At 40.4% G+C, this 12,141-nt stretch overlaps 2 protein-coding genes across 2 annotated transcripts; both read left to right on the top strand.

The window, feature by feature from the left end:
• Positions 1 to 590: 590 nt before the first annotated feature.
• LOC116199132 (basic endochitinase-like) lies at positions 591 to 1,879 on the top strand. Its single transcript, XM_031529425.1, has 3 exons — positions 591 to 946; positions 1,096 to 1,249; positions 1,348 to 1,879. Exons 1-3 carry the CDS (start codon positions 658 to 660, stop codon positions 1,715 to 1,717), a joined length of 813 nt encoding a protein of 270 aa, XP_031385285.1. The 5' UTR covers positions 591 to 657; the 3' UTR covers positions 1,718 to 1,879.
• A 6,103-nt stretch (positions 1,880 to 7,982) lies between these two features.
• Positions 7,983 to 9,240, top strand: LOC116201550 (basic endochitinase-like). The gene is made up of 3 exons (XM_031532812.1): positions 7,983 to 8,307; positions 8,457 to 8,610; positions 8,709 to 9,240. Exons 1-3 carry the CDS (start codon positions 8,019 to 8,021, stop codon positions 9,076 to 9,078), a joined length of 813 nt encoding a protein of 270 aa, XP_031388672.1. The 5' UTR covers positions 7,983 to 8,018; the 3' UTR covers positions 9,079 to 9,240.
• Positions 9,241 to 12,141: the final 2,901 nt, after the last annotated feature.

The following is a 12,141-nucleotide window of genomic DNA, read 5'->3' on the forward strand; positions in this document are numbered from 1 at the left end:
CGTTTTATCTTGTATATGAACCCACCGATACATCGATCCTACTTTACAAGAAATATTCAAATTAATATGAATATGACGTGATAATGTACTGACTTATACTGAATTATATGTTACTATATGCATCGGCAACAATTTTCACTTATCCGGATCAATTCCTCAAGTACGTAGAGCAAATGAATTCAAAGTATGGAGCAAGCAAAGCCGGTTCGAGCGGCCAAACGTCAAAAATGCTATTATTAGCTAGTCACTCAAAAACATCATATGCTTCGTTTCTGAGTACGTATAATATGAGAAATGCCCCCCCCCCCCCCCCCCCCCCCCCCCCCCCCCCCCCCCCCCCCCCCTCCCCGGCGAAACCGTTGCTCTTCTTGAAACTGCTATACATATCAGGATATGGGCTTAAAAGCAGAATCCCACCTACAAAAAAATAAAAATAATTAAATAAATATTTAAAAAAGAAGAAGGTTTGACCAATCCAACAAAATGTTATTGGTCGACTTTAAATAATTAATGGTCGAACTTTCTTCAAGGAAAAAAGAAAGTAAAAGAAAAATTTCTCTCTCTCCTTATTTATTGGTAATTCTATAAATATCATACCAGCTGATGAACTTGCCATAAACATCCCTCAATTGAATCACCAAGAAGGGAAAAGGAAAGATGTTCAAAATAAGTTGTCTAATACTTCTCCCTTTGGTCTCACTCTTTCTCTCCACATCCCATGGGTGGGCGCAGTCCGAGGACATAAGCGGGATCATCAGCCGGGATTTGTTTAATCAGATGCTGAAGCACAGGAACGATGCTGCATGTCCTGCGAAGGGCTTCTACACATACGATGCTTTCATTGCTGCAGCCAAGTCATTCTCCAGCTTTGGGACTACCGGTGACATCGCCACCCGGAAGAGGGAGATTGCTGCCTTCCTCGGACAGACTTCTCACGAGACCACAGGTTTCTTAATATGCTATACTTTCTGCTAAGCTTTGCAGCAGTTTGGCATGCTATTTCCCACCCCGCCCTTCGATTATATACATTATGAATATATAATTGAAATTTTATCAAATCGAGTTAACTTAGGCCATTTATATATATGTGTGAAGGCGGGTGGGCAAGAGCACCAAACGGTCCGTACACATGGGGGTACTGCCTCAGGCAAGAGGAAGGCAACCCTGACGACTATTGCGTAGCCAACCAGCAGTGGCCCTGCTCTCCCGGCAAGAAGTATTATGGCCGTGGTCCGATGCAAATCTCCTAGTAAGTAATAAACCGACACTTGATATGCTGATGGTCAAACTAAAAATCAGTAATAGTATTTAATATCTTCTTATACATTGATCATATATTGGGTGCAGCAACTACAACTATGGCCAGGCAGGAAAAGCTATTGGTTACAACCTGCTCAGAAACCCGGACGTGGTGGCAACCGATCCAGTCATCTCATTCAAGACGGCTCTTTGGTTTTGGATGACCCCGCAGTCCCCGAAGCCCTCCTGCCACAGCGTCATCACGGAGCAGTGGACTCCTTCCAACGCAGACTCCGATGCGGGACGGGTCTTGGGCTACGGTGTCATCACCAACATAATCAACGGGGGGATCGAGTGCGGGAAGCCAACTCCGAGCGAGGTGCAGGACCGGATCGGGTTCTACAAGAGATACTGCGACCTGCTACAGGTGGGATATGGGAATAAACTTGACTGTTCTGACCAACTTTCATTTGCTTAGTTAGGCAAACAATCCCACGGCCTTACCCTATAGAGAGTGTTTGAATAAAGCAAACTCCCGCGCCGTATGTGTATGTGCGAAAGTTTGCCTTGTAAATCTTTTGGATAGCCGACAGCATCCAATATGCAAGGTCGATCAATAAAAATGATCATATTAATTATCCGGGCCATGGTTCATCGGTTTCAATTGAAGTTAATGTTACCTCATTCATATATAATTAATTACTAACTAATAACGGATAGACTGAAAGTAATCTTGATTATTGAATCAATTAACCATATAAATTATCGGTGCCACCAGTACTATTAAAAGTTTAACCAGCTAAAATCAAACACGAAACATATTAGTTTTGGACAAAGGTGTATGCTGGGTTAATAAAACCACCATTTCAAGTTGGAAAGAGTAGTAGGGGTGGTGATAGTGTTGTTAGCAGAGCATGGGCTGATAGTATAAGCAAGTCGAAAAGGACATAGAATTAGGGGAGTTGTGGACTTCGTACGACAACAAAGTCAAGTCAAGCCGCTGGGTAAGCCTTTATGGATATGGGTCCGGTGGTTGTCGCATAAATAACATAAAGTCAAACAATAATTGTGATTGATCATAGCTTTACCGACGCTAGTCCGTTCAAGTAGTTTGACACTTATTTTTCTTAATTAAAATTTCGGTTTCGAGTATTATAAATGTAGAAAATTCACACTGTTAGAATTTACCTGGAATACTATTTGCAAGCCAGACTCGATAGGGTCAGAAGAAAGCATTTGCTTGGACTATGCTAAATGATATACATATAACACCTGGACTAGTGAGATAATCTCGATGGCCCCGGGCGTGTCAAGATTAGGCCCTAAGCAGAACCGCGCTGAGAGAAAATGTAAAATTTGTGAATTTTTTGACATTTACCAAAAAAATTTACTTTGACCCTGAGAGGAATGAGAATTTCATTCTAGCTAGATGGATGTTTTATCTTTTGTGTGAACACACCGTTACCATCTATCTACTTTACAAGAATTATTCAAATTAATATGAATGTGACATGATAATGTACTAACTTATACTGAACTATATGTTACTATATGCATCGGCAACAATTTTCACTTATCCGGATCAATTCCTCAAGTATGTAGAGCAAATAAATTCAAAGTATGGAGCAAGCAAAGCCGATAAGAGCAGCCTAACGTAAAAAGAAAAGAAATGCTATTATTATCTAGTCATCGACTCAAACTTCATATGCTTCGTTTCTTAGTACGTCAAATATGAGAAATGCCACCCGTGAAACAGCCGCTCTCCTTTAAATGTGCTACATATCAGGATACGAGCATAAAAGCAGAATCCAAGAAGGTCTGACCGATCCAACAAAATGTTGGATTGACAACAGCTCCCATGATCGTATATAAAAATTCGTAGTCTATTTTTTTTCGGTGGATAGAAAATGAGGTCTAAACCCAAAACAAATAAAAATTAACAAAACCAAAGAAAGGTATGGAAATCCAATGATTTAGCTTCTAGGTCGATCTTAAATTCATAGTCCATTAATGGGAGAAAATATAGATAAGGAGCAAAGTGGAGGAGCCGAAGTTGAATTCATCATCGTATTATATAGTAGTGGTATATGTGGGTATATCTACATATATATATATATATATATACATGCACGAACCCTTTTTCCAATAGGAACTCTGAGGAAAATGTGTTTGAAGCGAACGGAAAAGCAAATGTTCCAGTCGTATTGGAGGGTGATAGTTCATTCATATACGTGGTGCATATACGTATGCCAACCAGCAGTGGCCATGGCATCTGGCAAGGAGTATCATGACCGAGGTCCATCATTGCAAATAGAGATAAGGAGCAAAGTGGAGGAGCCGAAGTTGAATTCATCATCGTATTATATAGTAGGGGTATATATGGGTATATCTACATATATATACATGCACGAACCCTTTTTCCTATAGGAACTCTGAGGAAGATGTGTTTGAAGCGAACGGCAAAGCAAATGTTCCAGTCGTATTGGAGGGTGATAGTTCATTCATATACGTGGTGCATATACGCATGCCAACCAGCAGTGGCCATGGCATCTGGCAAGGAGTATCGTGACCGAGGTCCATCATTGCAAATAGAGATAAGGAGCAAAGTGGAGGAGCCGAAGTTGAATTCATCATCGTATTATATAGTAGGGGTATATATGGGTATATCTACATATATATACATGCACGAACCCTTTTTCCTATAGGAACTCTGAGGAAGATGTGTTTGAAGCGAACGGCAAAGCAAATGTTCCAGCCGTATTGGAGGGTGATAGTTCATTCATATACGTGGTGCATATACGTATGCCAACCATTAGTGGCCCTGGCACCTGGCAAGGAGTATCATGACGGAGGTCCATCATTGCAAATAGAGATAAGGAGCAAAGTGGAGGAGCCGAAGTTGAATTCAGCATCGTATTATATAGTAGGGGTATATATGGGTATATCTACATATATATATATATATATATATATATATGCACGAACCCTTTTTCCTATGGGAACTCTGAGGAAGATGTGTTTAAGGCGAACGGCAAAGCAAATGTTCCAGTCGTATTGGAGGGTGATAGTTCACTCATATACGCGGTGCTTATATGTATGCCAACCAGCAGTGGCCCTGGCACCTGGCAAGGAGTATCATGACCGAGGTCCGATACAAATCTCCTATTAAGTAATTAATCGACACTTCGTATGCCGATGATCAAACTAACAATCAATATCAGCAATAATATTTAATATCTTCTTATATATTGATCATGTATGGCTTGCAGCAATTACAACTATGTCCCGGCAAGAAGAGCTATTGGTTACGATCTGGGGGCAATCGATAACTCTATGAAAATAGAGTTATTCTGCACTTTTAATGGGTGTTATTGGAGCTAGTTTATTGAGATTAGGTTAGTTTGAGTAGGTTTTTAGTTAATTTTTCATTCATTTGCATTATTAAAGGGTAAAGGAGTTTCCATTAGTTTTTGGTTTGTTTTTAGGTAATTTTCGGAGTTAGTTCAGCAATTGAGCTTTCGCAGTCTCAAAGTTTTCGGAGTTTTTGGCCAGGTTAAACTCGAATTTATGGTGCAAATTGCATATGGATGGACAGTTTGTCGAGTTAGAAGCGCACAGTCAGAAAAAACTGATTCGGACGGTCCCAACAGTGGAAGTAAAGGCTGCAGCCTTTCAAATCAGTTCAAATCTACCCAATTTCACTCTCTTCCTGAATTTTACATGGGTATTAAAGTTCCAAAGTTGAGGAAACTTCTAAAGTGATTCTTGAGATTATTTTTTGGGCATGGAAAGATACATTTTAAATCTTTGGAGATTAGCAATGGAATGTCTAATTAGGAAATTACATGTAAGAGAGATTTTTGGAGTTTTGAAAGGGTTGCTTATAAATGTGAAGAGAAGAGACTGTAGAAAGTGTGGATTACAGAGGAGAGGAAGAAACCATAGATAAGAAATCGATTTAGATTTTGAGGAGTTTTATTAATACTTTTGTTGATATCTTTTGAATGTAATGACTATATCGAATTCGTCTATGTGTTTTCTAATTCATATAAGCTAATTTCATATGCTAGGACTATGATTGAACCTATGCGTAATTAGTTTGTTTATTTTCTATTAATCTAATTAGTTTTCGATCTTGATCTATTTATTCTATTTTGTACATAATGCTTTTAATTGTCTGATTAATAATTGTTATGATCTGTTAATCTGAATGAACTTAGAAAATGGATTTCGGGTTTAGATTAGGTATAGGGTAGTCTCAGCTCAATCTTGAGGAATCAAGGTAAGGTGTTGGCGATAGGCGTTGTTAGCAGATCGAGTGCTTGATAGAATAAGCTAGTCGAAAGGGACATAGAATTAAGGGAGTTGTGCACTTCGTACCCCAACAAAGTCAAGTCAAGCCACTGGGCAAATCTTTATGGATATGGTTCCGGTGGGAGTCGTATAAATAACGGAAAGACAAACAGTAGTTGTGATTGATCATATCTTTACCGGCATGAGTCGGTTCAAGTCGTTTAACACTTATTTTCCTTAATTAAAGTTTCGGGTTCGAGTATTGTAAATGGAAAAAAATCAATGCTAGGAGAATTTGCGTGGAATACTATTTGCAAGCCGGACTCGATAGGTTTGGAAGAAAGCATTTGCCTGGACTATGTTGAATGATATATAGATAACACCTCGAATAGTAAGATAATGTCGATGGCACAGGGCATGTCGAGATTAGGCCCTAAGCAGATCGGCGATGAGAGAGGAGTGATTTCCGATAACTTATACTCATTCCTAATCTTTCTAAAGCACCTTCATACATTTACATTCATAAAAAAAATAAAAAATAAAAAAAAAGCACGAACTGCCTTCCAAACCACAAAGGCAGTCCCTATCTAGTTGGCTTGGTCATGTCTCACATCTAAACACGGTAAAAATAACGAGTAGACCTGAGGTTCAGTTTATTCACTACATTGTGCACTAGGAAGAAGAAAGGGTTGTATTGCTAAAAGAGTACTTGATAAGTATGATCGTAGAATCGACCGGTATTACTCTTCGATCTTCTCACTTGCCCAAAATTGGACCATCCAAAATCTCCGCAAGGCGCCCAAAATTTCATTGCGAGGAAGAATTAAGCACCACCAGTCCGGACCTGAACATATAATCGATGCAGCTATTTCTCAGTATAATAAAAGTACATTTTTTGGAGAATGATGGGCCACATCTATTCTTAGAAGCAGCACTGGCAATACAACAGATATAGTACAAGTTTCTGCACATACCTCCCCTGAAAGCGGAGGCCCTTCAGGGGACATGGCTGTAAAATAAACATTTAAAGAGTTGTCAATACAACGAGGATCCTGGTTGTAAATCAGTCCTGGACGGGATCGCTCTTCTGAACTGAGCTTTGGTATGAAAATTTGTTTTGGAATGCGAGTTCTAAATTTAGAGTAGCCTTTCCCCAAATCATGTAAACAAATTCCTGAAGGATCCAAAAAATCAGAAGTGCAGAGCCTTTTCTCTACCAAGAATCCTCCTATATTTGCAAAAATTCCAGGAGAGTTGCCTGGAGTCACGCAAAACACCAGAGTGAGGCTGAGCTCGAGCTTTTCCATGCTTTTGTTCGGGAAACAAGGAATTACCTCAAATACGTAATGTGCTGGCGCCTTACAAGCTCATAAGTCGTCTGATTTGTCAGAATAAGGTAGCTGCAATGAAGATGTGAAGAGATCAAAAAAGTTAAAATACATGCATGTGAGAGTACATGATTAACTGTCGGTGTCCGATATTTCGAGCCCCTTCTGTTGCAACTTGCAATCCTATGGTGCACAATATAAGGAGGGATGCCTCTCTTGGTTACAATGAAACAACTGATATTGAGTTTTCTTTGGCTATACTAGGACTTTTCTGTGCCGCTTTAGTTACTTTTCTCTATACCTATTACGTTTATGGACCAACTGTGATCTATCTTAAAACCGAAAAAAGAGTGTATTCAGATAAATTAGAAAGACCGTCGAGGGATGAAATTGGATAAGGATGTCTTAAGTCCAGCTCGTTGATTCTATATATATCTACAAATGAAATCTTCCATTTGTGCATTGTTCATCCTTCAATTATAGCACGGATGGTGGACGGACCCCCAATTCCATCACAATTTAGTATTTAGAACATTTAATATAAGATGGTTCGAAACCCTAAAATACTTTTTCAAAAAAATTTACCCTGATCCTAAGAGGAATGAGAATTTCATCCTAGCTAGTTATATGGACGTTTTATCTTGTGTATGAACCCACCGATACATTGATCCTACTTTACAAAAATATTCAAATTAATATGAATATGATGTGATAATGTTCTAACTTATACTGAATTATATGTTACTGTATGCATCGGCAACAATCTTCACTTATCCGGATCAATTCCTCAAGTACGTAGAGCAAATGAATTCAAAGTATGGAGCAAGCAAATCCGATACAAGCGGCCAAATGTCAAAAATGCTATTATTAGCTAGTCACTCAAAAACATCATATCAGGATATGGGCTTAAAAGCATAATCCCACCGACAAAAAAATAATAAATAAACAATTAAAAAAGAAGAAGGTTTGACCAATCCAACAAAATGTTGTTGGTCGAACTTTAAATAATTAATGGTCGAACTTTCTTCTAGCAAAAAAGAAAGTAAAAGAAAAATATCTCTTTCTCCTTATTTATTGGTAATTCTATAAATATCATACCCGCTAATGAACTTGCCATAAACATCCCTCAATTGAATCACCGAGAAGGGAAAAGGAAAGATGCTGAAACTATGTTGTCTAATACTTCTCCCTCTGGTCTCACTCTCTGTCTCCGCATCCCGTGGGAGGGTGCAGTCCGAGGACATAAGCGAGATCATCAGCCGGGATTTGTTCAATGAGATGCTGAAGCACAGGAACGATGCTGCATGTCCTGCGAAGGGCTTCTACACATACGATGCTTTCATTGCCGCAACCAAGTCATTCTGCAGCTTTGGGACTACCGGTGACATCGACACCCGGAAGAGGGAGATTGCTGCCTTCCTAGGACAGACTTCTCACGAGACCACAGGTTTCTTAATATGCTATACTTTCTGCTAAGCTTTGCAGCAGTTTGGCATGCTACTTCCCGCCCCGCCCTTCGATTATATACATTATGAATATATATTTCTAATTTGATCAAATCGAGTTAACTTAGGCCATTTAAATATATGTGTGAAGGCGGGAGGGAAAGAGCACGAGACGGTCCGTACACATGGGGATACTGCTTCAGCCAAGACAAAGGCCACTCTAAAGACTATTGCGTAGCCAACCAGCAGTGGCCCTGCTCTCCCGGCAAGAAGTATTATGGCCGTGGTCCAATACAAATCACCTAGTAAGTAATAAACCGACACTTGATATGCTGATGATCAAACTAAAAATCAGTAATAGTATTTAATATCTTCATATATATTGATCATATATTGGCTGCAGCAACTACAACTATGGCCCGGCAGGAAGAGCTATTGGTTACAACCTGCTTCAAAACCCGGACGCGGTGGCAACCGATCCGGTCATCTCATTCAAGACGGCTCTTTGGTTTTGGATGACCCCGCAGTCCCCGAAGCCCTCCTGCCACAGCGTCATCACGGAGCAGTGGACTCCTTCCAACGCAGACTCCGATGCGGGACGGGAACTAGGCTACGGTGTCATCACCAACATAATCAACGGGGGGATCGAGTGCGGGAAGCCAACTCCGAGCCAGGTGCAGGACCGGATCGGGTTCTACAAGAGATACTGCGACCTGCTACAAGTGGAATATGGGAATGGTCTTGACTGTTCTAACCAACTTCCATTTGCTTAGTTAGGCAAACAATCCCACGGCCTTACCCTATAGATAGTGTTTGAATAAAGGAAACTCCCGCGCCGTAAGTGTACGTGCAAAAGTTTGCCTTGTAAATCTTTTGGATAGCCGACAACATCCCATATGCAAGGTCGATCAATAAAAATGATCAGATTAATTATCCGGGCCACAGTTCATCGGTTTCCATTGAAGTTAATGTTTACCTCATTCATATATAATTAATTACTAACTAATAACGGATTGACTGAAAGTAATCTTGGTTATTGAATCAATTAACCATATAAATTATCGGTGCCACCGATACTATTAGAAGTTCAACCAGCTAAAATCAAACACGAAACATATTAGTTCTAGACAAAGGTGTATGCTGGGTTAATAAAACCACCATTTCAAGTTGGAAAGAGTAGTAAGGGTGGCGATAGTGTTGTTAGAAGAGCATGGGCTGATAGAATAAGCAAGTCAAAAAGGACATAGAATTAGGGGAGTTGTGGACTTCGTACGACAACAAAGTCAAGTCAAGCCGCTGGGTAAGCTTTTATGGATATGTGACGCAACGTACAACGCGAGTAACCGTCACAGACCCGTTGATTGGCGCACGAATACCGAAACTACGACCTTCTATACATGTTGATTCTACGAATACTAGGAAATAGGCATCAAACTCGAATCGATCCGAGATTGGACAAAGCACGAAAGTTCTGAATTTTATTGATAATCCAAAAGATGACTCCTTTTGCCCTAGGGCTTACAACGTTTAAATAGAGAAAACGACAATAAATCGAAAGAAACAAAATATCCTTAGAAATTAACTATCTCCTAAAATATCGAAATATTCTTAAAGATAAATTAACAAAATATCCTTAAAGATAAACTATCTCTTAAAATATCGAAATATTCTTAATTATAAATTATTTCCTAAAATAGCAAAAAACGCCATAATTAACATAAATTGCCCGTTTGAGGCCCTAAACGATGGAATTTAACCTAAATCTCGTCTTTTCACGGCCATAGGCCTTGAGTTTTGCTCCTGAGGCTGTTTCCTTCGAAATAGGATCGTCAGAATCTATTTTTCTCCAAGTACCGACTTGTCAGGTCTTCTGCCGCATCATTCTCTCCTGGGTGGAGAGAATTCGCCCTCGAATTCGCCCTAGGAGTCCAAAGATAAAATTATCCACACAAACATACACATCTTCCATACTTGACCGGAAACCGATGTTAGCATAATCTGAGTACTTTCCAGTACTCTCAATGTCGAGAGCACATACAGTATTACCAATCTCGAACTTTTCACCATAATCCGAAAATTTTCCAGCTGTTAAGAATTTTCCTGTGCTCCCGAAACCAAAGCTGTGTTGGGTTTCTTCGAGGTTCTCTACAGGTTCCTCCACTCTAGAGATACCAATCGAGCAAAGATGCTGATCTTCGGGAGGAGTGTCAGACATGTCAACTGGCTGCACTAAAACAATCTTGCAACCTAAACAATACCTTCCTCCAGTGATTCCGACTGTCACACAGGCCGCAGACCAGCAGTAAGCAAAAGCGCCCTCATGGAAGCTTGATCCTTGAAGACCACTATCATCGATGTTGAAATCTGTCACATTCTCCTCCTCCTCATCGAACTTGGGCTCTCCATTACCCCCCGCTATAAAAAATGCGTCATCGGACGGATCCTCTTCGAAAAACAAAGTCGCATCCCCAGTAAAATTGGAATCATACTCGATATCTTCCAAGTCTGCAGTCGGATTAGGGTTTTCTCAATTCTGGTTCTCCATAAGTGTAGTGTACGGACCCAAATGTGGACTCTTGTCGGGGCCCGCATTGCGCGCTTTTGGATCGTGCGGCTTGGGAGTGTCCACCTTCCCATGGGGACGCGTGATGGACACGCGTGAGAGAAGGAGTCACCACTTATCATTTTACAACCCGTAGGTCGAGGGGGGATAAGTTACCCGGGTCTAGAGGTATGGAACACCTAGTTTGTCGTTAAGGCATTGATCTGTGCGGAATCGGAAAGTCCATGTTCGGGGGTTCATGTTACGTGCGGGCCTATATCCCGCACGCCCTTTCGGTACTCTGGTTTGCTAGGCTTGCATGTTTTATTATTTACCGCTTGAATTAAGTTGCGCTCGGCTCGCACGTTTTGACTCCGGAGATTCGGTGAACCAAACGATGTCAGTTGAGAAGCCGAGAGAGAAGTAAACCTGTATGTCGGGGAGTTGGTTCACAATCTTGCGTTACACTTCATCGAAACATGGAGGTTGAATCCCTGCGTGAACCAGAACCGCGAATTCTTGGATTTACCTTCCTTTGGGCAAGCATTAAACCGATTCGATTAATTCAACTCTCGGACCGTTCGCTTACCGACTAGAATTCTTACAGAATGATTGTACAAAATAAAAGTCCTTACAATGCTCTCGAAAACAATAAATACAAATTACAATTGGTCGAATTCCAATCGACTCGCGTTCGGTTATTATTCCACTCTAACTCACCATGAGTTTAGGGAAAAGACCGAAGAACTGAAATTCAATGCACTCTCTCACTGAATAGGGTGTTGGACCCTATGATTGTTGATTAGGGCGTTGGACCCTACGATCGATGATTAGGGCGTTGAACCCTAATATCATTCGGCCTAGGGATCAGGCTCGACCTGCATAGCAAACAAGTGCGAAAATATAACAATCAACAGGTAAATAACAGATAATGTGTTTGTATTCACCGAATGTACGTGGATTAACAAGTTTATTAATCCAAGTGTGTTTTTGCAAGCAAATGCCATATGCTAAGCAAACAACGCGTGCCAATGTTTTAGCATTCGGCTTTGGTTTGAGAACCTGACATATCGGGTGTCCGTAGTCAAGTTTCGTGTGTGTGGATTGTTTTTATAGTGATTCGGTGTTGTGACACTGAATTACCACTGAATTAACCCAATTCGTGTTTTGACTCTAGATTTGGAACCTAAAGTTCCACCTAACCATTTTCTAGCATTTGGTTAAGTCGAATGAAATGATTAATCAGGTAATTGTAATTTTGATACAGAATACCCAACTGACATCTTAAACGATA

The sequence above is a fragment of the Punica granatum genome, chromosome 3, assembly GCF_007655135.1.
Source record: "Punica granatum isolate Tunisia-2019 chromosome 3, ASM765513v2, whole genome shotgun sequence".
NCBI lineage: Eukaryota > Viridiplantae > Streptophyta > Magnoliopsida > Myrtales > Lythraceae > Punica > Punica granatum.

Excerpts from the sequence above, each read along its gene's own strand:
- LOC116199132 (XM_031529425.1), top strand. The coding sequence starts at position 658 with ATGTTCAAAATAAGTTGTCTAATACTTCTCCCTTTGGTCTCACTCTTT. Across the intron at positions 947-1,095 it reads GACTTCTCACGAGACCACAG|GCGGGTGGGCAAGAGCACCA; the intron begins GTTTCTTAATAT and ends ATATGTGTGAAG. Across the intron at positions 1,250-1,347 it reads GGTCCGATGCAAATCTCCTA|CAACTACAACTATGGCCAGG; the intron begins GTAAGTAATAAA and ends TATTGGGTGCAG.
- LOC116201550 (XM_031532812.1), top strand. The coding sequence starts at position 8,019 with ATGCTGAAACTATGTTGTCTAATACTTCTCCCTCTGGTCTCACTCTCT. Across the intron at positions 8,308-8,456 it reads GACTTCTCACGAGACCACAG|GCGGGAGGGAAAGAGCACGA; the intron begins GTTTCTTAATAT and ends ATATGTGTGAAG. Across the intron at positions 8,611-8,708 it reads GGTCCAATACAAATCACCTA|CAACTACAACTATGGCCCGG; the intron begins GTAAGTAATAAA and ends TATTGGCTGCAG.